The sequence below is a fragment of the Phalacrocorax aristotelis genome, chromosome 12 (genome assembly GCF_949628215.1).
Source record: "Phalacrocorax aristotelis chromosome 12, bGulAri2.1, whole genome shotgun sequence".
NCBI classification, from domain to species: Eukaryota; Metazoa; Chordata; class Aves; order Suliformes; family Phalacrocoracidae; genus Phalacrocorax; species Phalacrocorax aristotelis.
The window spans coordinates 15,313,355-15,340,808 of record NC_134287.1 but is presented as its reverse complement, the minus strand read 5'-3'; the positions used below and the strand labels follow the sequence as shown (position 1 = coordinate 15,340,808).

The 27,454-nt window shown below is 39.5% G+C and overlaps 1 protein-coding gene across 1 annotated transcript; it reads right to left on the bottom strand.

The window, feature by feature from the left end:
- Nucleotides 1-4,972: 4,972 nt before the first annotated feature.
- On the bottom strand, nucleotides 4,973-22,630 carry LOC142063564 (pancreatic lipase-related protein 2-like). Its single transcript, XM_075107430.1, has 13 exons — nucleotides 22,571-22,630; nucleotides 22,331-22,379; nucleotides 20,712-20,866; nucleotides 18,434-18,559; nucleotides 17,346-17,480; nucleotides 16,513-16,621; nucleotides 15,249-15,368; nucleotides 15,037-15,159; nucleotides 11,932-12,047; nucleotides 10,263-10,392; nucleotides 8,760-8,871; nucleotides 6,816-6,978; nucleotides 4,973-5,907 (listed from the first exon to the last, which is right to left on the bottom strand). Exons 1-13 carry the CDS (start codon nucleotides 22,628-22,630, stop codon nucleotides 5,707-5,709), a joined length of 1,599 nt encoding a protein of 532 aa, XP_074963531.1. The 3' UTR covers nucleotides 4,973-5,706.
- Between the last annotated feature and the right edge of the window lie 4,824 nt (nucleotides 22,631-27,454).

Here is a 27,454-nt window from a genome sequence, read left to right as displayed (position 1 = left end):
GATAACTGAAAAAAATTGTAAAAGCAATGTTTGTCTCTCTCATTTCAATTTTAGATTGAAGATGGTTAATGAATTTCTTAGCTTGGATAGAGGTCATCTGGAAGTAGCTTTGTGTATTCCATTCCCTAGAGAATTGCTGATACATATAAACAAAGAACAGTCACCTTTTTGGAGAATCTTACCTTTAGTCCTTGAGTGGCAGAGCCATGAATAAAAGACTTTCTTGATATTTCTATTGTCTAACTGCAATATACTCATTCTGGTCAAGTGAACAAATCTTATATTGAATAGAGAGCAAATCAATTTGCCTTAGTGTATCCTTTGCAGTATTGCACAGCAGCAATAAAAGGAATATTTTGAAACTGGTAAATTTTTATGACCTTCCACAATACACAGTCTGCTAATTAAATCAGTAAAAGCAAGCAAAGATAACATTAACTTCTGGGTTTGTGAGCTGGAGACTTGTGAAGCATGGTATCATTTTAAGGAAATAACACCAGGGCAGAATTTTAGAGCAGATGATGAAAGTAACCGAAGACAGAGGAGTCAGCAGGGACAGCCAGGATTTCTTTACAAGTAATGGCCAGAATTAAAGGAATGTGGTTTAATTCATTATTCTGAATGCTTGATCTCCTATTACTGCTAGAATATCAAACTTATTTGAAAGAAGCAGGTGATATAAAAGGGAATAACTGCAGAGTTTGCCTTGGAGATTGAGAGGCAAATGCAAATCTTCTTGAATGCTTAGACTGGTAAAAGAATGACTCTGAACAGCCAGTTCTGACCAGTGGCTCAGAACAGTTAGCTGTCTAGGGCTCTGCACATGTCCTGCTTTGGGTCCCAAGCTTTCCTAGTGTCAAAAACCAGGAAAAATTGAAATGAAAAGGGGGCTGACACCAACACCAGCCCATTTATTCACATATTGCATATGCTTCCGGTGTTGTAAGACACTTGCCCCATCCAACCTTGTGGTAGCTGGGAGATAAGGTGTGTTTTTCTGCACAGCAATGTAGGCGTGCTCTGTTTGTGCGAAGATTAGTGATGATGCATGCTCTTTCCGGAAGTTTTTAGATCCTTGATAGTTAAAGATTAAGGAACAGATTCTTGGCTCTGTTTTATCTTGGAAATATGCCATAAAAATAGATTTGGGCATGCTATCAACTTCTGCTTCCCAATTATTGGAAACAGAATAACTTAAAGCATCTTGGAGACAAAAGAAGACGACAGCCACGAGTTTCATAGAGTCTGTATAGACAGAATCTTAGAATCATAGAATCATTAAGGTTGGAAAAGACTTCTAAGATCACCAAGTCCAACCATCTGATAGATTTGCTAATAGGTCAGCGAGCAATTGTTTACTCTCCCAGTGGCAACTCCAATGCCAGACAGCTTTGGTTTTGGAAGAATAACTCAAATAAATGTTAGGAATGCACAAATATTTTCATTTTTGCTTCTGTCCCAGGACCCTGCCAAACATAACTGTTACACAGAATACCCTGACTGCATTACAGTCTCAACAAAATAACTTTCCAAAGATTTTATTTTACGTTCTTTATAACAGGCGCACATTTGAGAATTGGAGCCTGCTGTAGGAAAAATCAGTAATTGTCACTGAGGGAAAAGAGTGAGGGAACTGTAGGTAAATAATTTCACTATAAAAATATCCAGGAGGAAATGCAAGTGAAGGTAGTGAGGCAATCCCCCTGCAAGAATGTTAACTGGGAAAATAGGCTTGCTCCCAGGAGATGTGATCTTACAGGTGGGTTGGTAACTGGTATGATACAACTGTGGGCTAAAAAAAATTAGAACCAGATCTTGGATCTACCAGAAGTACTTTCAGGATGCATGTTCTCAGGCATTGAGCCATTATAATAATTTGCTCGCTTCTGGTATGCCAAAGATAGACTCTAACCTGAATTAGATGTAAAGGGAGAAGGCAGAAAAAATTATCAAAATGCAACTATGTAGAAAAGAATTAGCTTTTCTTGGGGAAACAGAAGCCTCAAGAGAGAAACAATAAATAAATAAATTAAAAGTCATGTGGGAACACATGAAATACAGATTATCTAGAAAAGAAAAAAAAGCCTGATGTATTTTTACCTGGAGAAAATAATGGGGTTTCCTGTGGAGTTTCTATAAGTAAAGATTCTGGCAAGTAGCTGGGCTATAAAATGATATAATCAGAAAGGAGATAATTTTAAAGGCAGAATGAAGGCAGTGGGGGGGCTTTCTGTATAGGAGCCTTGTCAAGCTTCAGCTCAAACAAAGACGAAAGACCAAAAGGACTAGGTAGGCTTATTCCTGCAAATTTGTCGTTCATTTACAAGGATTTTATCAATATATTCTAGGATATCAGAGTAGCAGGAAAAGATCTGAAAAGTCACAGAAAGAAAATAGGTTCAAAAGTGAGAGGAGAGATGGCGGAAACTGGACATGGAGATCTCTGCCTATTAGTTCTATTTATTAATTGTAATTACCCTTATGCTTTTGGTTCTGGACTCACAAATATTTATGAGGGACGTTTCGATAGGCTGTGCTTTTTGGAAAGAAGAGAGTCTGCTGTGTTATGCAAGAGAGTATTTTTTTCCTGTTAATTGAGACCTCTGATAAAAATGGTCCTTGTTTTCTCATTAACATACCTGCATATATCACTTTATGACAAGCATTCGCTTTCTCCTAAAATTAGTTTTCTGATGTTACATATAAAGTAAATACAGGTGATGTAAGTGGAGCAAACAGATTTAAGAGGTTTGTTTGTATGTATGTTTGTTTTACCTTACCCCATTGCCAAAAGGCTGTCATGAGAGAGAAAAGGGATTGAGGCTGAATGCTTTATAATGGCTTTGTTAGTAATTTACTTTCAGAATAATTTTTGTAGTGAACAAATGTGTAAGGAGTATTAAATGGAATTTGTATTGTAATTCTGAAGCACTCATAGTGTTGCAGAATATTTAAATAACATAAAAGACTGAATGCAAATCATAATATGTCTTTAAAAACCCCAGACAAATGAAGCACACTTGATTAGAAAGAAAAGCTACCTTTCAACGCAACAGCCAAACATATCAAATGGGGCATCTCACTTGACATTTTAAGGATGCAATTTGAATTATTCCAAAAACCTAGCTTACCTTGTGGTGGGGATATGAAAGAATTACCTGTTCCAGTCTTTGTCAAAGGCAGATTGTCTTGTGAAATATCAAACCCTTGCGGTTTTGGACTTTCTTCATAGTGATAGCATCCAAAGGTTTCATACAAGTAACAATTTTCATTTTTAAATACAGAAGAAAATAGGAGGAAGACTATTTTCTACCAGTAACACAAAGCTGCTCTAAATGTTTTTCTTTTCACCATTAGCTCATAAAAATAAACCTCTTTTGCTCTGTCTATAGATGTATTAGCAAAGAAGTGTAGTGTTGATGTTTACTACACTGAGGAATGAAAATTAACTCAAGAAACAGTATGTGACAGAAATGCAAAACAGAACAACACAAGGGAAGAAAGTAATGCAATATTTTATTTTTAGCAGAACTTATTGGTTGAGAAAATGTATATTTTAAAGTGGTCTAATCAGCTGGATCACATTTGTAGCAGGTCATCAGCCCATATGAGCTGTTATGTTTTTTCACAACACTGTTGAAATCAGTAGCTTAAAATTAGACAAAATGAAAGTTTGTATTTTTGAAACTAAGAATAAGATTTATTACTCGTAAAAACATTAAATTAATTTTTTATTAATGTAAAAGTGGCACAGCCAAGTATGGAGGCAGGAGGCAAGGGTCTTTATAGAAATCGAGTTCAACAGGACTTTGCTTCTCTCTTGTGACAAGCGGTGGCCTATACTGCACTGCTCACACTGCCGTCTCCTATCATTAATCCAATGACCCAATCCAGTGCCTGGCCTGCTGCACACTTTTTAATAACCCTGAGGAAAATATTTACATTTCTTTTGCTTTAGTTCTTGATTGTAAGAAGGGGGAAATAAGTCTTCCTTTTTCCCTCCCTGAGTATCATTTATTTGTGCAACTCTGAGGCAGAGAGCCATGCCTGATTTATTGAGGATGTTTGAGATGGTGTAATTGCTAGCTACAGATACTTCCCAACTGCATAAAAGTACCTGGGGTTGTTTTGTACTTCTCCAGGGGAGCGCAGAAGAGGGGAGACCCTACTTATGCAAGTAAGACTTGCCTAAGGAGTTTCCCTAAGGGGCAGAGGAGGATGAGTTCCCTGCTCTTGGAATGATCTGGATGGTTTCCGGATCGTACTCCACATGGGTGAAGGTGGTGAGGGTACTGAAGCAATGAGTGTGAGAAGGTAGGCGGTTGATTTGTCAACTTTGCTGCAAGCATCCTAAGCAAGCTCCTCTGGCAAACTTCAGCTGAGGTGACTGGATTCGACATCTCAAAATTGTTGCTGCATAATTTGAAACACACTTGTTCATTGCTCACGGTCAGCCCTGTGTAACGCATCTCCTTAACAGCGTCTGGTAAACCTCACTGGAAGTATTCTGGAGTAGCTAGTTGTTAGGATGGGACAGAACAGAGATGGCCACACATAGGATTTCTGCACCCCAATGATAAACCTCACATTAGATTTAAAAATTAGCTGTATTTCTCAGACCACAGTGGACAATTAGAAACCAAAAGAATTTTTGTGGGTGGCTTGTATTGAAACAGAAACAATCTTAGCTTACTTTGGCTGATGCTGGTAACTCTTAGTGGTCTGTTTTTGTTAACCAGTATAATCAAAATGCTGCCAAATTTGGGTGGGCTATGCTATATAGTAATGCAAATGGTGCAGCTCAGGCCCAACTTCAGTGGCTTCAGAAACACAAGGTAGAGGCAGAAAATTCAGCTTCACTGCTAAAGAGAAAATAGTTAATTTGAAGGCTGCCAGAAAATTGAAGATCTTCAATAGTGCAACAGAGTTTTGGTAAAGAAGATGCCTGTTTTGGATATAGAGAAAGAGTCCCAGCTCACCCAGCGCTCAGCAGAGCTGAATAGAGCACATCAATGCGTTCTTCCCCAGGAAACATGCAACAATCAAATATTTTGCTGTATATTAAGCTGTCCTGCTTGACATGTGGTGAACTTTCATGGTAGAGTTTCTCCAGGTCTACTGTAAAACTTGGTATGCAGTCCCAGCTCAGTCTTCTGGATGTGCTGTTACAATATTGTTTAAATGTGCTCTTCAGGAAGAAAGGGCATGTCAGGCAAGGCCATTGAAACTGATTTTTTTTTTTATATTTAAAATTATTCCTCAGATTCCTGATACAGAGGCAACCAGGTGCTTCTGAAAGCGCGAAGGTGTCCTTTTCCTGAACAAGGAGGTAGGCAATATTAAAGAATTTGGCTGTCTATGCTCCTTTTTTCTTTTCTCTGCCAGCCCCCCCTTTTTGTTGTCTCTTTTTCTTTTTCTCTCTTCTTTTTTTGTTTGTTCTTTGTTTCATCTTCCTTCTTTCTTTTCTTTTTGTTTGTTGTTTCTTTTTGGATGCTTCTCCTAAGATAGGTAAGTGTATTTCAAAGGGGAATTGGCTAGGACTTTTTTCCCTGTTTTATTATTTTCTCCCTTGACTCTGAAATATAATCACACTGCATGTGCACGTTACTAGTAAAATACATGTTATGTGTCACTGTAACTGGAATTCACCGAAGTGCAACTCCCCTGTATGGATAAAAGCTGACAACACTAATTTGGAAATAGAGCTTATGTAGTGGGCTGGGCAAATTTTTCATAATCTGTTGAAGGAATCTTGTTAATACTTTGTTTCTGACTGAAGAAGTGACCTCTTCCAGATGGTGCGGGTTGCCACAGTGGACAACCATTGCATTCCTCACCAAGCCTCAGCAAAGCGCCAGGGCTTGCCATGTGCTCGGCTGCACGGTTCCGCAGCCACAGAATGCAGACCTGGTAAGAGAGGAAGAGTTTAAGGAAATATTTTTCAGCACAATGGGATATTTTCTTAGCACCAGCCCAAGACAATCAATATAAACGCTATTTTTATTTCATATTAGGTCAAAGCATGAGTTCTAGTAGACTGAGATCATGAAGTATGTGTTATCAAATGTTTTTTTTAAAGAATTACTAGTTAGTGACTAATTATTAAATTTTAAGATGTGTTTGCCTTTATGCTGAGACACCATTAGCATTTTAATTTGGACCATGAGCGTGCTTTTGAAGGTAATCTCTCAGTCCATTTTCCCCACTTACCATACTTTAAATTACATGACAGGGTGGTGTTGGGACACATAAGCTGGATTCATTTTGGTTAAAACTAAACTGAGAGATGTTTTCTAGAAGTGTACCTAATGCACTGCAGATGCCAGTGGGTGCCCTCTCCATGGGATCGGGTTGGAGTCAGCCTGAAGTGCCCTGCCAGGGCAAGTATACTGTCGCACTGTGCAGAGCCACTTCTGGCGCACTGTGCTATGTGCTAATGGAGAGGTAGGCACATGAAACTGCAATTTAGGAGAAAAACTTGTACCTTTCTTATAAGCACAGGGCCACACCTTGCCATAATTTCAGATTTGATATCTCTGGTCTTTGGGGAAGTCTGGCTGCAGTGCTGAGGTGGTGGGAGTAACTGTAGTCAGCCAGGCATCCATGTACTGCCATGAAATGTGGTTTAGGTTCTTACTTTTGGTACTTAAACCCACTGGCTTTAAGGGGCATGATACCATGTGACGAAGGTTTAGGTATTTTTTCCCTTTTTCTGTTTGTTTGCTTTGTTTGTTGAGTGTCGTGTGTCTGGTCCCTCCCTCCCCCCCCTGCCCCCAACCCATAGGATGGAACCGCCATTAGACATGTACTCACACATTTCCGTTTTCCCCAGATATTATTGTGACTTCTTCAGCTCCCATGCAGCCTCTGTGTACATGACCTGGATGGTTTTTCCAAAGGAAATCAACTTCTGAAATATTCCCAGAAATTTCTGTATCAATATAGTTCAAGTATGTGTTGCCTGGTTTGAAAGTTCCCCTGCCAAAAGAAAAGCATGGAAGTGATGCTCTGTGTTCTTTACAAATCAAGTTAAAAAAATGCTACAGTTTAGGCAGAAAGAGAGATGAGTTGTGGGATGCTATGAGAGTTGAAGCTTTGAATACTATTGTTATAATTTCATTACATTTTTTTCAAGAATTACCAATCAGGGATGTTAGGTAAAACTTCAGCTTAGAACATGTTCTTGGAGAATGTGTTCCTTGGGGAACACACAGGGCTCATGATGTGGAGCCTCACGTGGATCCAAGGATTTCAGCTCAGGCAGTAGGGGATCACGTCTCAGCTCCAGAAATGCCAAGTTCTGTCCTCCCTGCTGACTAGCCATTTGAGCCGAGTAGCAGTCTTTTATAAAGTCCTTGGATCTTAGATTTTTCATACATAAAATATATCAAATACTTTTTTGGACAAACACTGTATCAGGGCTAAACTTAAGGGAAGATCACACGCACACACCCCCACACCCCAAAAAAGAAGTGTATAATGTACTTTCCATTTAACCTTTTTTGTAGGGATTGGGAAGAAATGTCTTGTCGACATTTTGGTTGATTTCTTCCTCCAAATCAGTACTGCATTTTTTTTGCCTTCCCTGAAGCTACGGTGGCAGTGCTGAGGCTACCTCACCTCTCCCAATATGATTTATCCTGAATACCTGGAGGAAGTTCTGAGGACTGTAAGTTACTTTTGCCCCACCTTTGGCTGAAGTCTGTGGTGCTGATACCAGCTAGGCAAACTGGTGAATGCCACAGAGTCTCTGTATTAACCTTACTTGAGAAAGCAGAGGAAACACCATTCCTGCTTATATTGGGAGGTTATTGTGGATCCCACTACAGGCTTTCAGCCTATCAACCTAACATATAGGCTTGTTGGCACCTAAGGAGGAGAGAGCTACTCAGAGGGATCTACAGAAGTATTTGGATGAATTAGTTGCTTAAAATCCTGCACCTTTCAGGATGAAAACAATAGTTACCCCAGCCTTTGTCGGTATTGCTGTGGGGTTTATTCTAGACATTATTTTTGGAAAATGAGATCTATCTTCAAATAAGTCCAAGTCAAAAGGTTCCCCCAGTGTTTCTGCTTGCTCTCAACCATGATGAAAATTGAAAATTATAGTTTAAATTTGTGCCTCTTGTGGTATCAGTGTTCATTATAACAGAACGCACACTACAGTGTGACATTAACATAGAAATTACCTGTAGGTGTACTGCTGCAGTAGTATGTTTGCAACCAAAGGTACCCCGGTACAGATCAGCAACAGGACTATGTTCAAACACAGAAGAGGTTGGTTCTACAATATTTAAACTATGCTCTTGACAAGGATCAGTTTTTGAGATTTAAATTCATATTTACTGGAAAAAGCCAGGCTGAGTGGACAGGATCCCAGACTCCAGCACAGTTCATAGGCAAGCTGCAACTTTCTTACTCACATATTCCCTAGGGGAAGGAATGATTAAATGACTGTACATCATGCAGCTCTCTGTCTTCTCAGAGATCACCAAATGACATTTGAGTGCAGCAGTAGCCACAAAGCTCTTTGTTCTTGCCCACTTTGCATGCTAACCGTCATCAGAAAAGAAAATACAGAGCAAGAGAGACCAGCAAGCAGATTTCGACCACAATCTGTAACACAGGGAACTTCAAATACTTACCATCTACTTTTATTACCAGAGTAAATCAAGATGAAACATGTAAAAATAGCTGTGTATAAATTCAATATGATAACAATGATAGAGCCATCTTTTCAACAGTCATGTTAAACTTACTTGTCAATTGTATATATTTTCCTGATCCCATTAGTTCCAGTCAAGGCTATATCTATATTTCCCTTCATGGTTTCTGTTGCAGATACTCTGACATGTATCTCTTTTCGCCAGCCTTTGAAAGCAAAATGAAATAAATTATGGTTGTAAGGAGGTTTCTTTCCTAATGGTAAAACTTCTCATATGTTTCAGTGTCTTTCAGGGGGAGGAAAGGATTGCACAAATGTGCTTGTAAGCAAACAAAATGTCTCTCTACTAAGGCAAATGTTACTTCTGCATGGTTCTGGTAGTATTATTTCCTTGACAGTGGTCTAAATTGCAGATCCACTCTTTGCTGACCTACTGACTGTGCTGGGTATCTCATCTGCCTCGACCAATACTGGACCTTGCTCTTCTACTTGGCCTCACTTTTAAATCTGAAACTTCTTAAACTGATGAGGAACCCTGAGGGGCTTCATGAGTAGGATGTTAGCTCTCAACTATGAAGTGAGGTCCACTGGACTGCTGTGTTGTTAAAGGTACATTGAATAAAACCAACAGCTTTCCCAGGGTGATCCCGATACACAGTGTTTAGGGTTTTTGTTATACCTGTGCACAGCCCAACAGCTGTCAGGAGATCCTGTCATCCCACGTGTCTTCCTAAGGCAAAAGCAGGGCCTCAGATGCAATAACACGCATTGATTTCAAGCAGCCGGGTCTGGGAAGTTTTTGTACTGGTTTTAATTTGGGCTATTAAAAGGAGAATCTCTTCATGTACTTCATAAGGTCATATTTAGTTTCAGGCTATAATTTCTATAAACTCAACAATTTGCCAATGTTGAAATTAATGTATTCATTCAGATTTGAGAAATAGCTGGTTTCTCTATAATCAAATTGATTTTTTTTTTTTACTTTTTGCTCTGTGGAGATGTAATATAAGATATTCTTTGTTCTTAATTTTGCTCTCATATTTTAGTGCCTAGTGAATAAGGACCTCAAAGACCCTCTCTCATTTATTGCCCTTGCAGTTCATCACCTGTGATGGATTATAATTTATTTATGAATTTTCTTATTTCCCAGTTCTGTGGCTGCTTGTACATCAATCACAATTAAAACTATACTTCTTATTACTCCCTGCCATTTTTACTTGATAACCTTTGCAAAAATATCCTTAAATGATCCAGTTTTATAAATTTTTGTCAATACAAACAATGAAACTTTTTTAATTTTGAAATTTTGTACTTCCAGCATAACGTTCCTCCCACCTTCAGCTTTACAGAATTTTTGAAGCCGTCGTCTAATTAACAACATTTTAGCAGGGCTTCTAACTCAGAAGTCAGCAGCAGTTGATCTATTTCTGTAATTATCTCAGCCTTTCCCAGATAATGCTGGTACTGCATGTTCCCAGCACAGCTGAAACTCTAAGTTTTGTACTGCCACTCAGCAGCTCCCTGTAGAACCCTAAGATACTTGTTCACACATAATTCATTGCCACTTTAGCATTCATCACCCAAAATAAGCACTTACGAGCATATGGAGGGAAGGGTCCTGTGTTTAAATAAACCTTTTGCTGTTCTTTTTCAGTTTTATGTAAAAACTTATCAGCATAATGACCCATCAGTGGGCATCCTTCCTTTGGACATGGGAAGCAGTCTCCCTGGGGGAAAATAACAATGTGTGTTACAAGACATTATCTGTTTTAATCCTACTTCTTAAATATTAAGAAATGAGGGTATTTCAGCTTTTTCCCAGCTTTTTTGAAAAGGTACTTGCTTCTGACTTCAGACGATATCTTCAGTATTTATTGGTGCAGTGAAAAAAGGATCTGAAATGGACAGCCAGCTTATTTCATTCTGGTTGAAAATCAGAAAGAAACATGTTGAAAATCTGGCCTAATTCCTTATGCTCTGGCAGAGACCATAAGCAAATACCTTAATGCATGTTGTGCCTTCCTACCTGATCTGTAAAATACCAGTAATATATTCATCTTTCATAGGGTCCATTGAAATGTTGTCTGTTAATTATTATAGGGTGGGTAACAATATTTGCAAGGAGGCCTCGCTGAATGTCTCACTCACATGGTAAAGATATTTAAGTTTAGGAATACTGAAGCTTGGGGTATTGCTTTGGGATGTGTTCTGTCAGCTTTTCAGCCTTTATTCCCATGCAGAACCTTAATGAAATTAATCTGCCTACATAGATCAAACATTCATATCAAGGCCTTGATGTCATTTAAAGAAAAAAAAAGAGAAGCGTGTATATTTTCAGTTAAAGTGATTTAACTGCAGTTGGAAAAATGGTATTTTTATGTTTAGATAACTCAGTTTTGGTATTTGGGAGGTTCTGTAGGAACTGGTATTTGTGGACTTTTGGCTATTTGGGCATTAGATGGATGAAAGTCTAAATAATCATCATCACTTGTTTATTATGAGATTGAAAAAAACCGTTTGCCTTGCGTCACTAAATTGCACAGGGTTCAGTTTTCAAGTCCTGAATTACATCAAGCTTTCGAGTTATGTGGTAACATTGCTACAGACATTAACAACTTTTCTGCAGAATTGTAATCATAACTTTTGGGAGTAGATGGAAACAAATTCAGACTTGTCCTCCGTCTTGACCAGTCTTCAGGTGCACTGCAGAATTAGTTGACCAAATGCCCAGTTACATCAGGCATGAAACACTGGGACATTGTGCTGCCTTCTTTCTTGTGCCACCTGAGGGTTGTGTGAGCAATGCTGTGCTGTATAAATATCTTCCCTGCCCTATATACTGTGGGTGTTTATTGTTTATACAGATGTTTAAACATTTTTGAAATCCAGAGGCTGTCCTCTTGATGATGGGTTTCACCAGGTTTAAATGGACTTCCTTCAAACCAGACTGAGCGTCCCTTACTGCTGACCTATGCAAAAGGTGAACCCAGCCACTGCCTCTTGTTGCCCTCTTGCTCAGCTCTTCATCTCCCTTTGTAACTGCTTTTGTTTACATTTACTGTCTTATTTTCTTCGGGATCTTTTTTTTCTGGAGTTTGCTGCTTTTACATTTTGCCTTGGTTTTTGGATATGGTCTGGAGGAGGGTAGTCAGGGGGTCTGCATAGCCTGTATCCCATGATCCAGAGTGTAGAAATTGTCCCAGAAATTATTAAGAGAAGAAGGGCAGGGGTATAACCCCTCAGACAAATAGGTACCTGGTACTTACCAATACAAAGGCTCGGTATGTTTCACACTGATACCCGACAAATCCATTGGGAGTGATAATACTCTCAGCATAATACTGGAGACTCCTTTTATGTCCACATCCAACAGATCTATATTCTGGCAAAAAGCCCAGGTAAACAAGATTAAAGCTATACATTAACATAAAGTCCATGCAAAAACAACACTTGTGAGGTTTTTTCCTCAAAACCATTTGTACATACAGTGAAGTCTCAGATTAAAACCAATAAATAATTAAAAAGATATTTAAAGTGTGAGTTATTTGGTTTTACAGTAAAAAATGTACCTATGGCTACATATATATTTTTCAGTGGGGAAGAGCTAGGTTCTAATCTGCATGTCCCTGTGCTCATACTGAAGTTAACAGAGGTGGAGAGGCACCAAGGCAGACCTCATGCAGCCTCCTGTCCTGCTATGTGTACTTAAGTGCTTTTACTTTAGCATGTGAACTGAGGAGGATTTAGGAGAATTTCCCTTTGATATTTCAAAGACTGGAATAATTCATAGCTACAGAGTTTGTAAAGCATATAGTAGTTATTATGAAGAAGTTTTCATTTGCTTACCATTATCACAACATGGTATTTTGTAAAACCACAGTTTCTGCTCTTTTCTAGAATGTAGTAATTGTATTGTGGTAATTATTTTAACTTCAGTGGTGATTCTGTGAAATGCTCTGAAAAGCAAAATGTTTGGCAGTGTGTCCTTGGTTTTGTCAGAATTATTTGACACAAGTACATTTTCCCATCAGAGTGATATATAAGCAGTCAGTGCAGGAAAGAAGAAAGTTCTGTTTGGTTTATATTTACACGTCCCTTGTAACAAGTATTGCCTTCATTGTCTCTGAAGGCTCTCCTTTATCAAAGCACAATATAATAAAGTTAAGTTGTATAAAAATAGGCTCTACTTTGCTTCAGCATGTGTGTGGGCTCACCTAATCACAGGGTGAAGTCTTGGAGGCACTGAAGTAGTTGCAAGCTGGCACAGTTTATAATGAAATCAGAATTTCACCTAGTGTCAATCTTTATGCATCTTAAAGACAGACCAGTCGGTATTGATCAGTGACACACATTGTTCTTTACATAAGGAAAGAAAAAACCGCATCAATAATCCTCTGAAAAGTACTTTTGTCTGTTTTTCTTGAAAATAATCTGCATCATCAAGGCTTCCTGAGTATGTTTTCTTTATAGTTCCTTCTTTAAATGTAATTCAGAAGGGTCTGTGTTTTTGACTTTAAAAACCTCAGCTTTTATGGTTGGCTTACTTTGTGCTAGTGCCAAATTCACTTCACATCTATACAATGGGAACATAATACTCCTTTCCCTGCTGCATCAAAAGCTGTAGAAAGAAGTTACCAAACAGCATTTCTAAGGCACTTCATATATAAAAGCACTACATAAATGTAAATATATACAAACAGAAGAGATATGCACAAAGTAAGGTTTAACAAAGAGGCAGGAATTAAGGATGTCTCTGTTTTTAGGAGCTGCATGAATCAGAATGGTTTGGGTTGGAAGGGACCTTTACAGGTCATCTAGTCCACCCCCCCTGCAGTGAGCAGGGACACCTTCAACTAGGTCAGGCTGCTCAGAGCCCCGTCCAGCCTGGCCTGGAATGTTTCCAGGAATGGGGCATCAACCATCTCTCTGGGCAACCTGTGCCAATGTGTCACCACCCTCATTGTAAAACATTTCTTCCTTATATCTAGTCTAAATCAACCCTCCATTAGTTTGAAACATTATTCCTTGTCCTGTCACAACAGGCCTTGCTAAAGAGATTGCCCCCATCTTTCCTATAGTCCCCGTCAAGCACTGAAAGGCCACAATAAGGCCTCCCCGCAGCCTTCTTTTCTCCAGGCTGAACAACCCCAGTTCTCTCAGCCTGTCCTCATAGGGAAGGAGCTCCATCCCTCTGACCATTTTTGTGGCCTCCTCAGGCCCTGCTCCAACAGCTCCATGTCCGTCCCGTGCTGAGGGCTCCAGAGCTGGATGCAGCGCTGCGGGGGGGGTCTCACCAGAGTGGAGCAAAGGGGCAGAATCACCTCCCTCGCCCTGCTACCCACGATGTGATGCAGCCCAGGATATGGTTGGCCTTCTGGGTTGTGAGTGCTCATTGTTGTCTCGTGTCCAGCTTTTCGTTCAGCAGTGTCCCCAAGTCCTTCTCTGCAGAGCTGCTGTGAGCAACCAACTCCATCTGCTTGTGTTCAATAGAGCTGAGCTGCTGCTTCACCACAAAACATTGCAACTGCCTTGTGAAATGTCTCTGGAATTTTTTATATTTTTTTTGGCTGAAAATGCAGATATTCTTATGCAGTCTGATTGGAGTGTGTTTTGGTTCCAAGTGACTTTGTGCATAGTCAGCTTTCAGTCCTCTTTGTTACTAAGTTCTCCAACCAGTTCTAAGACAGAGCATTTTTGAAAGCCAATTACTTAACTAGCAGTAGGGATTTCAAAACATTTAGCTGTGAATAACAGATGTTCTAATTTCTGTAGGTTAGGATCAGAAGACAGAATTTTGGGGATCTATTGTACTGGATCCCAGGGTAATTCTGATTAACTGTCCAGCTTTCTTTGAAGAACACAAATTATCAATGGAGCAGTCATTTTACCATCTTCTGTATTTTTAACCTTGTGCTGTTCCCTTTGAAGACACTAAAGCTGTTAATGGTGTGGATGAGTATGTCTAACCTCAGTAATATTGGGACTGATGTCTTTCTAGGGAGAAGGGAAGCTCAGATTTTAAAATACTAATTTTTGGATTGTCCTTGAATGAAATTTTACCTGTCCTTCATACGTAGAATTCCCACTGAGGTCAGTCTGTCAGCACAGTGGCGGGCTCTTATAAAGGCTGTGATGAACAAGTCTGCACGCTTAAACTGAAGTTTCCATCTGGAATTTGCCTTGGTTAGTATAAAAGAAAATTGGAGGGTATTTCACAGGCAGCTTCAAGTCTTCCATTTTTGAGCATTCGTGCCCTAGTCCAAATTGAAGCTATATACATAACATATAAATTCAAAATCCTTTACTTTAGCATAGCGTTTATTTCTAACTGTAGCTTATAATGAGGTATTACTTCTTTAAAATATATTTACCTCTCATAAGGTCATTGATATTCCAGGTTGCAGGAGGTACACGAAGCTGCTTGCATCCTGGCATCCTCTTCCCACCATTTGGGTAAAAATCCAGGTGTCCACAAGTCTGAAGAATCCCTGGAGCTGAAATGCACAATGAATTGAGGCTGAACACTCTCAGGTACATTGTGGCCAACCTCTGCGTTGGTGTCAGCTTTTGCATGAAAACTTACCAAAGTCAAAGAAAAGATGACCAGCGTGAGTATGAATTATGTCAACAAATTTTGCATCTGAAGGATCCAGCCTAACCATTGTGGGAGTATACTGGAAAAGGGGCCCAGCTGGATCCAAACCTAAATAAATGGAGATACTCTGAGGTAAATAATGTGTGTACACTGTATGTCATTACATTTCTGCCTTTACTCCAAATTTAAAAATATATTTTGTGGTCCACATCCAGCAAAACAAGCAGGGTTTTAATAGAAAGGTGGTTGGAGGCATTGCAGCACAGTAAAATGATGAAGGGTGCTTGGCTTACTTTTGGGAAAAAATGTCATGAGAAGAGGTTTGGGGTTTTTTTGCATGTTAGTGAAAAATATGAAATCTTGATATGTTATTCTGAGAATTTAGATTTGTTTGAGGATTTTTATTCCGTCAAATACCTATTTTTATTTCCAAAAGAGCTTGGTTGAAAATGTTACCCCTTCAGTGTCAGCAAGCTCTCTTCGGGGCTAAAGCAACACAGTTCTGATCCCAGTTTCCCTGAATTGCTTATGCGGCTGCTTCCTGTCTACACAGCTTAGCTAAAACAATGTCTATGCAGACAAATGAACTGACTGGAGGAGAAAGAAAGGCAGAAAATAGTAAGCCTTTGAAAAAAGTGATGTTTGAGTGTGGCACGACACAGAGAGTCCATGCAGCTATGCGACTGGCAGCTTTCTTCCTTTTCAGGGTGCCCATGGCTATTTACTGTCCCATCCTGACATACTAGATCTAGGGTTTTTAATTTTTCATTTTAGATTTTCCATCTTTTGAACTGCTGAAAAGTCATGTTAGAGCAGGCTTTTAAAACCAAATATGACAGTGAGTCATATGACTCAGTCATATGACAGTGACAAGTCTGTTATTCCACATGTAGTACAGTATTTTGTTCCTGTTCTTTTATATAATTAAAAATCATAACCAAGTGCTCCCTGGGACTTGTTGTGGCCTGTGCAAAGTGACCTCTATTTAGCCACAGTTGGAAGAGTTAAGCCTTTCTGATCTGTTGCAGTTAGGCCTTTCTCAGAGCTGTGAACGTTGACATGAAGTGCATGGCATGTGATAGAACATGGCCTCGTTTGTGTGCCATCATGCTAGCTGTATACTGTTATGACAAACCAGTACATTGTGGTCTGTATTGTGTGTTTATAAGGCAGCAGTGATTCCTCAGTTCTCTTAAGTTGCATGAAAATACAAAGCTTCATCAGCTCAAACAGCTGCTATAAACAGCTATACCTGTTATTCTTCCAATGCCAGGTTTCCTTCGCCCTGCCTCCCCTGCTGCATGTGCTCCAAGACTATGGCCGATGAAATGAATGTTGGCAGGAGAGTAGCCATAGTCTTTCTGTGAAGATGTACGGAAAGGAAAAAACAAGCATGTTAAGCAGGGGATACAAGCCTGTGGTGCTGCATCATGGCCCCATGCTGTGCCTGGACATGGCCAGACCAGCGGGCCATGGAGTGGCTTGGGTGGGAAGTTACAGTTGCAGGTGCTGGGATCAGTTGGGAAGCAGTTCCCAATTCAGCCCAACCCCTCTTATATCACACCTGTGGAAGGGAATAACCTTGGTCAGGAATTGGTGTTTATGACAGAATGGAAGGAAAAGGGAACTCCTGCACATAGCTCCCCTACATCTGCACTGGTTGCGTATCCAGTGACCGCGCTGCCTCACCCCTGAACCTGTCAGTCCGGTCAGGATAGCGGTTTGTGGCGGAGAAGTCTTCAGTGCCTTTCTCTGTGGCACACCTTCTGTGTGAATCAAGTGGCCATCCTGCTAGGGAGATGCTCCACCATGCAGGTCCTGCAGGACGGGGAGGAATGTGCCAGGAATCCTGCTGGTGTGCCATGCTCAGCTGAGCTTCTGCACAGGAAGCCTGGCATTGGTGGCCTGACACTAAAGTAGGTACTTCCGTTTGTGCAGGATTAGAGGCTTTTTATGATATTTTCAGCTTATGGAGTACCTCTGTACTTCCCGACTCTATTGCATCAAACCTAAAGGTGCCACCCTGAACACAGCCTTTACAATACAGACTATGTGCCGACTTTCATGTTCCACGGATACTTTTACCTCAAGAACGTTCACCAGATATACCAGCTCAGCCCCCACAATGCGGACGTTATTAACTGCATCGGTGTACAAACCACTAGAGCCACCTCTCCAGTCGGTCAAAATGCAGTTCACGTCTTCAGTGTGAAACATGAACTGGTAGAAAACACAAAAACAGGAGAACAGAAGCAAACAGGCGTGAATTACAGTTATAGCAGGGTATATGCAAACAATATTTTTTTTGTTACAGCCGGGGACTCACTTTGTTTATGTGACTGGTAAAGACACATCTTTAGTGTGTTAATTCCTCCTAATACTGAAGAATCAACACAAGGAGGTAGAGTGGAGGCAGTGGTTTGAACACTATAAAGACACATAAAACCTTGCTTCAGTTCTGTTTTCCATTCCAGAGGCCTTGGTTGACTTTAGGGTATTAATTTTTCTTAATGACAGTACTCCAGTTAAAACAAGAGGATAGTACAACTAGTTTTTTATTGTCCAAGCTTTATTCTTCAGAATTTATATGCTTGGATCATCTAAAAGGATTCACAAATTTGTGTTCATGTACTTGAATTGTTCAGCCCCAAAGTTCATATACATTAACCAAAATATTCTATTTATACACTTCTGGCAACGGAACATTCTGATTTTTCATTCTGAAAGAATTTCATTTTTGAAATGTGCCTAAATAAAATGAAACCAATCTGTTGAACAAAGCATTTTGTTTTTATTAAATCAAATGCTTCACTCAAACAGAAAAGTTTATTTTGACCTTTTGCTGAGGTGAGAAAGGTGACTTTTTTTCCCCCTTTATTATTGGCAAAGAGTTCAAAAATCAGTCAATTATAGCTTTCCTGTGGAGGTGAATGCAGCAAAAGGGCACTTAGCAGAAGGCTGAAGTGCACTATACTCATAGCTAGGAACAAAAGCGAGGTCATTTGGAACTGAGCTTCATTCTGATTTTTTTTCCCCTCATATAATCTCTGAATTAACAAGAGAACAGAGGTGTAAATTTTATGTGGGAATTTTAAGCCAGTTAATGGGATGGTGTGCATATTTGCACCTTCAAATATAAGCAAAATGACTGTCAGATGATGGTCATACCATACCCTGCATATATTTGCTATCCAGGGAAGGTCTGCTCCAGCAAGATGGCCATGTATAATGAATCGGGTTTTCCTGTGTGTTCGGAAATTTGAAGCTTTGATAGTTGAAGGATTTGTAGCAGAAATTTTCTGTGTTAAAAAAGACAATGAACAAACAACACAACAAGGATGTGACTGCTCCATCCCAGTGTACATTTTGATACAGGGCAGACTAACCCAGTGGTTAAGGCATAGTTCTGGACTCTGAAGAGATGGGTCTTATTCCTCCCTCATAATCTGCCTTGCTGGGGGGTATCAATTAATGACTTCAACAAATGATTCACTTCCTCCAGTTAATTGAACTAATGATACTGGCATCCTTTGCGTAATGCTTTGAGATATACTGGTACAAAATGCTACGTAAATACAAGATTTTATCAAACTTGGTCATAGAATTACAAAGATAGCATCTGCAAGGTATTATGCAGTTGACTTTGAATCTATACCTACTTTTCTTTCTTTTTTCTTTGAAGATAAGACATTCATTACTAAGCTTATTTATATTTATGAGAAAGCCCTCCAGGCTTACAACATCAGAGGCTGTAGATATTTTGGGGTTTATTGAGAAGGAAGGCATTATTTTCCTTTAAAGAAATTCTGAATGCTGGGTTGTTTTAAAACTTGGCTCTTACTTATTTTTTTGTTACGGTTTTGTAAGATTAAAAGGGGATGTCATGCACTAATTAGTACACATCTCATCTTCACTGAAAGACTGATTAAAGTTAAAACCTCATAGGCCGTCTCTGCTAGAGATGTTGGGCTTGTTCTGAGGAGACTCAAAGAGGAGAAATTATTAAACACCTCCACGTTTTGTGACTGCCATCGATACTAAAAAAACACCTATGAAGCCTTTTTCATGTAATGTAAGCCACCAACAGCAACAAATTGCCTGCCTCCCTTTTCATATTAATTTGCTTCATTTTTCTTGCTCATCATCCAACTGAAATTCACACTCTGATGGTCATTTCTCTTCTTTCACCAGACTAGCCTATAGCTCCACAAAACTGCTTCATGCTGTGGATGAGCTCAGGCCAGAGACCTCTAACACCTTGAGCATCCTGCTGTGAGCTTTTGCCTTTTCCCAGTACCTGCTGATCTTCAGAGGAAAGGGCTGACTCACTGCTGGCATTTTTCAGTACGTTCCCATTTAATCCATCATAAACAGCCCTGCAGGCTCCTTTTAACCACTACCATTATTCACTCTGTCACAGTCCAGAGCTTCCTTTCGCTGCCACTAGTTTGCAGATGTTGTAGACAACCTCACCTTTTTACTTTTTATTCTTCCATACAGCTCCAGTCTGCTGTCTGTGTGCTTCTCTATCTGATGTGTTTTCATCAGGGATAGCGTGGTTCAACTGTCTGTAAGAGAATCCTCCAAACCCTCTCTAAGGTATATCTTACCAAGTCTTTTTCATTAGCTTTTTAGTCTTCATTTTCCCTCAGTCCCGTTCTTCCAAAAAATGTTTAATATTTGTTTATTTTCTTTATCCATTGCCATTTCATTCTTTTTTTGGTTGTTTCCTTCTTTTTCCACATATGATTTCATTCTCTCCTTAATTTTTTTTTTTTTTAGTCTCCTGTTTTCCTTTCTAAGCTTTCCTTTAATTTTTTTGTGTTATTTTCCTTTCCGTCTCTGGTGAACACAGATACTTTTCTGACTTTCACTCTTAACTATTTACTTGCTCTTAGGGCTCAGTGTTGGCCACCGCTAAGAAGAGCCTCTGAGACCAATTGTATATAGTTCAGAGGACCTAGTAATCATGTGTAGGAACCACATCCCCAAGTTATGTTTATGGGCCTGAAATATGGTTTTAAGCTGGAGACACACAGGAGCCAAAATTGAGCTTTCCTTTTGTATTGCCTCCCGTACCTCTGGCTTTATAGTGCTAAACCTGAAGCTGAATTTGGGCCATTAGCCTACTGCAGAGAAGTATATTAAAAATATCCACAATATCTCAGATGATTTGCATTAGAAGGCTACGAATAATATGTTGTAAGTACACCTGGCTTGTCAGAAAGCTGAAATTAGAAAAAAGAGATGAGATGAAAGGAAATTGGGATGGACTGTTCATGGAGTGTGTAATATAGGATTGGGGCCTCTCCATAGTACCATAGAATCATTATGGTTGGAAAAGACCTCCAGGGAGACTTTTAAGCAAAAATACAGGATAAAAGAAACTGTCTGTATAATTTGTTGAATGTGTAGTATACTTTCAGTTATTGGAACAAAGCAGTTTCTTACTTGATATATCACGATGTTGTCTCTAGTGTAAAGGAGGAAATTGGTGTTCACAGCCTCTGGAGAGCTGGGCAAGCCTGCCAGTTGTCTCCCTGGGATCCCAGACCAAGGGGGCCTATCTGTAAAGCATCCAAGCCTTTTGTAGCAAACTTCCCTTCCTGGGGTACACACACACACACACACAAAAAAAAAAAGGTTAGTATTCTGGGAACATAGCAGGTACAGCTGCTACAACTTCACAAGAAGGTGGCAGGATAGCGTTTATGCCAGGGAAGCAGAAAATGGAAAATGGCTGATTCAGGTTAGGATGGCACCTGTGTTCATTTTTCATTAAGGGGCTTAGTTGCGCTCCTGTGCCCTGTGCATGTAATAGAGGTTTGAACTTCAAGAGTGATTCCTGTTGCAAGCACAGTATAGAGCTCAGTTTGTTGAACTCATGACTTATTTTATCAAACATACCGTTACACAGCCATTGGAAAAAGGTAATAAACTCTCGATCCTCTACGGATCCAGAGAACAAACCAGCTTTTGCTGCCAGTGCAGAGCAGTCTTTCAAATTAGTGCTAATGCTCCAGGGGTTATCTAAATTGTTACTTCTTGTGCAACAATTAATGAAGGAGTAAAATGAAACTAAAACATTAAAATAGATACCTCTGGTTGCTCCATAATATACATTAAACATCTTCCTTTTTTGTTTTCATACGATTTTAGTGGAAGCAATGAAGTGGAATTTGAGTGGAAGCCTAGAGCAAAGCATAGCCTCAGGAAGTGTGGTCTGTGCCTAGAGTTTCCCAGTTTCTGTTGTGGCTTTAATACAGCAATGATACAAATACGACATACAAGTATTGCCATTAAATGTCTTCCTTGCCCACTGTTGTAGCACAACAGTTGTGAAATCCCAAATAATTTTTATGGCTATTAAAAAGATACTGAAAAATTTTACTTATTTACCTAGGATAGGTGACAGATTCATACTACATCAGACCGTGACTTACTGCATTTGTTACTCTGTAAGAAACACAGGGGCAGAGTAATATATACTGGAAATACATCTAGAGAAAGAGAAGATTTAATTGCGGAGCTGCACCTAGAGACTCCAGAAATGATCCAGTCATTTTCACAGGGGTTTTCCCTCTGAAGCCAGTGAACTTTTGGACTATGCCTCTTTGTTTCTCTCTGCTCTTTCTGTGTGTCTGTCCCTCTTGAACGGTTCTTTCCTATTGGTAAAGAGGTGTTTTGGACTGGGACTATTTTCTCGTTCTCTGCATAGCACTGAGGAGAGTAAGTGCCTAAGCTAGCATTATAAGCGGTGTAGCTACCATAAATGCTGGTGTGGCTTGAGGGTGGGTAGGGGAAACTGTTCTGGAAGAATTTCGGTATCAATTCATATACAAAAATACCTTTTCTATTTCCCATTCTTTTTGCTAGCTGCAAAAACCTTTACAGAATTAAAAATTAATAGGTTAAATGTGGGAAAGACATGATGTAACTCAACATTCCTAATGAAGAAATCTGTTAAACCTGTTCTAAAGCACATCCTTTTTCTAAAACGTAGTTATTCTGGTGTAAGCTGCACACAACAAGTTTTAGTGTTTACAGATTTTATCAACTATGTGTCTTACCTCTGGCTGCATCAAGAAGAAAGAGAGTAGTGATCCATACTGCAAACATCTAAAGCAAATAAGAATACAGTTCAAACCAAATTAAAAATAGAATCTGGAATTCACATAAGGGTTTCCTCAACCCATTTAAAAAAAAATAAAACAAATCACAGTGACCATAGAAGTACTTCAGGCATTTAATGAGTTGGATCCAAAAGAATCAATACTTCCTTAAATATAGCAAGGTTTCAAGAAAACAACTTTTGGAATTCTTTCTGTTTGCCATGGAGATTTTGCATGCACAGGGTATCCTCTAAGCATCTCTTGAAGATTGCCTACCTGACCTTGACAAACAGAAGCTTTTTTTTTTCTCTCTAGAGCTGCAATTTATGGACAATCAAATGAAATTCTTAAAGGAATTGCAACAACTGTTTTCTTACAGTGAAGTTTCTTCTAGCATTTAGTAGAAAAATTACTCATAGAACTGCTATGCAGTGATTGTATTTAAAAGAACCCAGGAACAAAGTTATTTTGCGTTTCTAAATCATATAGATAGTCTTGAAAACTCATTTTGATAATTTCTGTAATCCTGTACACTTATCAGCCCTGATCTGCTCGATCAGTTAATCATCAGCTGATAGGTAAGGATCGGAGTAAATGGAACCAGTCATTTACTTCGAGGTGAAGTAGGGAAAGCCTACGTTTAATCTTACTACTACTAGTAACATCTTCAAATGAAAGAAAATCAGTCTTAGATAACTCTAATATCAGGCCCTGATCCTCCAATGAGTCCTGCGCCCCCTTCCTGCCCTCCCCACCCCTACTCCCCCCAGACTCCTGAAGTCAGTAATATACAGTTAGAAGCAAAGTGAAACCCACTGCAGGTTTAAGCATGCCCTGCTTCCATCTTCTCTCCTCCAGCCACTCACCAAATACCCCATACCTTATCACAATGCACCTAATTGATGTTCCTTAGATGCTTTTGTCTCCAATATATCCCATTTTACCTTGGCAAGGCTCAGAGTACGTTCTTTGGTGTAGCTCTCAGTGGATTGCGGCAAGCCTTGCAGAAGCCCTCTGAGGAGCCTGGAACGAAGCAGGACAGTACTGCGCCTGCCCAATGAGGGCACACGGCGGAGGGAGGCTCCCCCGCCACCGCTGCACAAGGCTTGGGTTCCCAGCTGCATCTCTGACTGCTGGGTAGTGGCAAAAGAGATCACCTTGTGTCAGGCATGCTTCATCTGAGATAACCCGAACCAGGTCAGACCAGTTGCTGCATGACTCCACCCGTTTAATGCAAAGTTTCAAATTGGGTGTTATTGTTGTCTGCTGGTAATTATTTTTAAAGCTTAAAAGTACTGCGAAGTGTGATGTAAACACTGAACAAACACACAGCCTTTCAGGATCAGCAGCAAGGCCTTTGCTATTGGCTGGGCTGCTCGTCTCGGTGTGATGCTGAGTTGGAATTCAAGTGCCTTGGCATCACACCGGAAAGCTGCAGCAGAACCCCGAGCTTTTGGGTCCTACTCCAGAGTTTTAGTAGCAAAACTATCCTTCCTGGAGCTGACCACTGCCTTAAAAGATTTAGGGTCTGAAGCAATATTTTAAAATTTGTATTTGATAGTTAAGTCTACCATTACAACATCAAGACACAAACAAGGTGTTATTTGTATGGTACCATATATATTTGCAGGGTTTAAGCTGTTACCTGAGAGAAGGGTGAAAAATGATTAAAAAATTAAATTGCCCAGTCTATCATCTGTTATTTGTTCACCTTGTAGTTCTCTTGTCTATAATTTTGCTAGTGGAATGTATTACCTGACTTTTCTTTGAAAAGATGACAGAAATGTTTTTAAACATAAACAGGGAAGATTGTCACTACATCTGATCACCATGAACCTTCCTAATTAAATCATATTAATTGCAGTAATTTTAGTTTTTACTGGTTTGATAATGATGTCTTTTCACATAGTACTATATTGTCACATTATTATGTTAACATTTCTGATAAGGCTTTCCTAGAAATCTTTGTTCCTGTATGTAGACACAAATGAGAATCTCACAACTCAGCATTTCAATATTAAGCCCTTTGAGTATGTTGGGTCACTGCTGGCACCTCCTAAGCCAAGGTTGTACAGAAAGGGGAGACTCCCTTTGGGTATAATCCTTTCCACTGACTGATGACTTATAGCTAGCACATACAATTATGAACTGGGTTAAAGTGATTCTTAAGAGTGCTAAGGACAAAACATTTCCAGTCTTTTTTCTTTTTCTTTTCTTTTTTTTTTTTTTTTTGCTTAGCTAGCCTTGAAAGGTTAATTACTTCAGATACAGATTGTAGAAACAAGCAGATCCTCCATCTCTGTGCTCTGTAACCCTAGCAGAAAATTAAGAAAGGAGGTAAAGAAGGTTAGTATGTAGCTCAGGGAGTTTCGTTTTTTCATGTCTTCGGGTCTAAGCCCAATAAAGTGTTGAATTATTCACATTAAAATTCATTTGAGTTATCTTCTGCTCACAATATTAAAGACTGTTGTTAGGGTGGAGATGAGCCAGTTAACCAGTCACCAAGAGAATTCAGCAAACAAAAGCCCCGACCTGGTGTTTGGAAGAAACGGTTGAAAGAACCACTCAAAAAAAAAATCTACTTCCAAGTTACCCTAGGTCATCAGGCACTCAGAGGTGGGATACTACAGCACATGGTATGCTCAGATCTGTGATACAGCATCACAATCAAAAGAAGTGGATGCTTAATTTTTTTATACATTTAAGCATTTATAGACAAACTTAGAGAGGCTGATTCATTAGAATTTAAAGGCCCCACAGAAAATTAGTGTCTAATCTACATTACCTGCTTCTGATTCCATTCTATTATATGCAATATTGGACCAAAGCCTGACTGCATTCTATCCTCATAATTTCTTCCCACTTCAGAAGAAGAGTTTGCTGCAGAGGCAGGTAACTCAAAATTAACCTAGGTGACTCAGTAAATTATTCTCATTAATTTGAGTTCATAGATTTTACCTATAGAGAGTATTTTGGTGCATATGCTCTCTGGGGAGCTCAAGAAATCTGAATTACCCATTACATTAAGAAGCCTTTCTGGAACCTGGTATTACAGTCCCAAGCCATACCTCAACCCTCTGCTGCAACATGGGCTTCAATAGCTGTCTGGTGGTGATGATTTCAGACCACTTACAATGATCCAGTAACTTTGCCAAGTTAAAATTAGAATTACAAGATATTTAAGGACTTTTGATTTTACCTATGATGAAAGCATCGTTTCACGTCCTAGATGCAAATGTGTACTATGCATTTCTTATAAATTCTATTCTATATTCTACTCATTCTAGCTAGTATTGAGCATCAATTGGAGCTTAACTTCTCTAGGTTTTTCTTGGAACACACGAAGTGATTATTTAGTGACGTTCATGGTGCCTTTCAGCAGCCTGTGAGGCACCACAGTGCTCCTCCAGTGTTTAAGACAAGGTTACTGGGAGAGCAAGGCATCTTCATATGAGTAACGAATTAGTCAGAGGATTTACTCCATCAGGCATGAAATGGGTTTTCTATGCCAGTTTACTAAAACCAGGAAGGCTGTAGCTCAGCAGCATTGTTAGATGTCAGCACTTCTGTGTCAGCTTCTAGAAAACTTCTTACTTTAATGGGGTTAACGACTGCAGTGTTACGTGGGAGCCATGCAGGAAGTAGCAAGCTGCAAAATGCTGACTCCCTGCCCCTTAGAAGTTCTTGAGAATTTCTCTTCCATCAACTTGTCTAAGCTGTCCCTGAACTCATGCACGCTTTTAGCACACCTGGCATCCTGTATCAAACAGCCGCACGTTGTAATTACACAACTATGAGAAGAATTATCTCCTTTTATTTGTCTTGAGGTGTACGACTGCCAGGTTCATTTCATGCCCCCTGTTACTAGTGTGGAAGAAGATGAACAAGTAATTTTGTATTTGCCTTCTCCATGATCCTCTTCATTTTATAGGCCACGTTCACACCCCTGTCTCTTTTCCAGGCTGACTTCTGTTTTTCCCTTATATGCCAGCGAAGGCAGGAAAGTGCCTGCTTATTCCCTTTCACTGGAGTAGATGAAAATTAGTCTTTTGCCCTCCATTACCAAAACCAGTAAGGAAAATTCCTTCTGTCCTGAAGTTTTGTTCATGAATGTCTGTTTTCTTGAGGGATGAAGTGGCCAAACTTCTGCAGCTCAAAGACAGCTTTGTGCAGTCTCTCCTAAAATCTCCCTTCCATAGCAACCTCTCTAAGAAAGGAACTTCTGTGATGAGGTACAGTGCATGTAGCATGTTATGACAAAGAATAGGACTAATAGGGATAATTCATTTAAGTTATTGTGCATGGCTGTTTATGCTTTTTTATTTTCCTTTTGTTCTTTAATTGTAATTGCCCCCACTTGTCATGTCTTAACCTGGAGAGCACACTTTCTGGGCAGGGACTTACCTACCTACCTCTGTATGTTGTGGGGTGTGAAACGGAGTTTTGGATAGTGTATGGATAATTTTTATTACAAGTGTAACAGTAATGCAAAGGTCACCTTTTCCAGCAGTTGTAAAGCCCTAATGAAGTAACACTTTTGAATAAAAACCCCTTAAATAGCAGCAAGTATATTCTTTCCAGTCTGCTTAGCTGCTGAAATAGATATGGGGGGATTATTATTCTTTTTATCTGCTGTTCCTTCATTATGATCCAGCTTCTAATGCTTCTGTTGATGCCAGTCCCAATGGAATCACTCATAGAATATAATAATTCTTAGCTAAAAAGAGAGCACTAAATGTTAAGTTCTACTTGCTTTGTATTTTAATACCATTTATCAGCTGTTGTGTGACTTATTTGTACCTCTCATGGTAGTTTTCTTGTACTTCTTAAGGTGATCCTGGAGATACCATGAGATTTGGTCTGTAATGCTCCTGACTACATTTTGTCACAGTAATTATATTACAATGAAGAAGCAGTTTAAGAGCACTGGCTCTCCTCATAGCAATATGAATTTTAAAGGCTGTAAGTGTGTAATTAGCCATTCTTTATTCACTGCTTACTTCTCTGGTTACCGTCCTTACGGCTCAGTTACCTGTAACACTTACTGGCATTCCTGAGAAGATGGGTGAGGAATGATTAAAC

Coding starts and splice junctions, on each gene's coding strand:
- LOC142063564 (XM_075107430.1), bottom strand. CDS start 22,630: ATGCTTAGAGGATACCCTGTGCATGCAAAATCTCCATGGCAAACAGAA. Junction 10,393..11,931: donor CATACCGAGCCTTTGTATTG/GTAAGTACCAGG, acceptor ATTTTCCCCCAG/GGAGACTGCTTCCCATGTCC. Junction 8,872..10,262: donor ACCCTTCCCTCCATATGCTC/GTAAGTGCTTAT, acceptor TTGCTTTCAAAG/GCTGGCGAAAAGAGATACAT.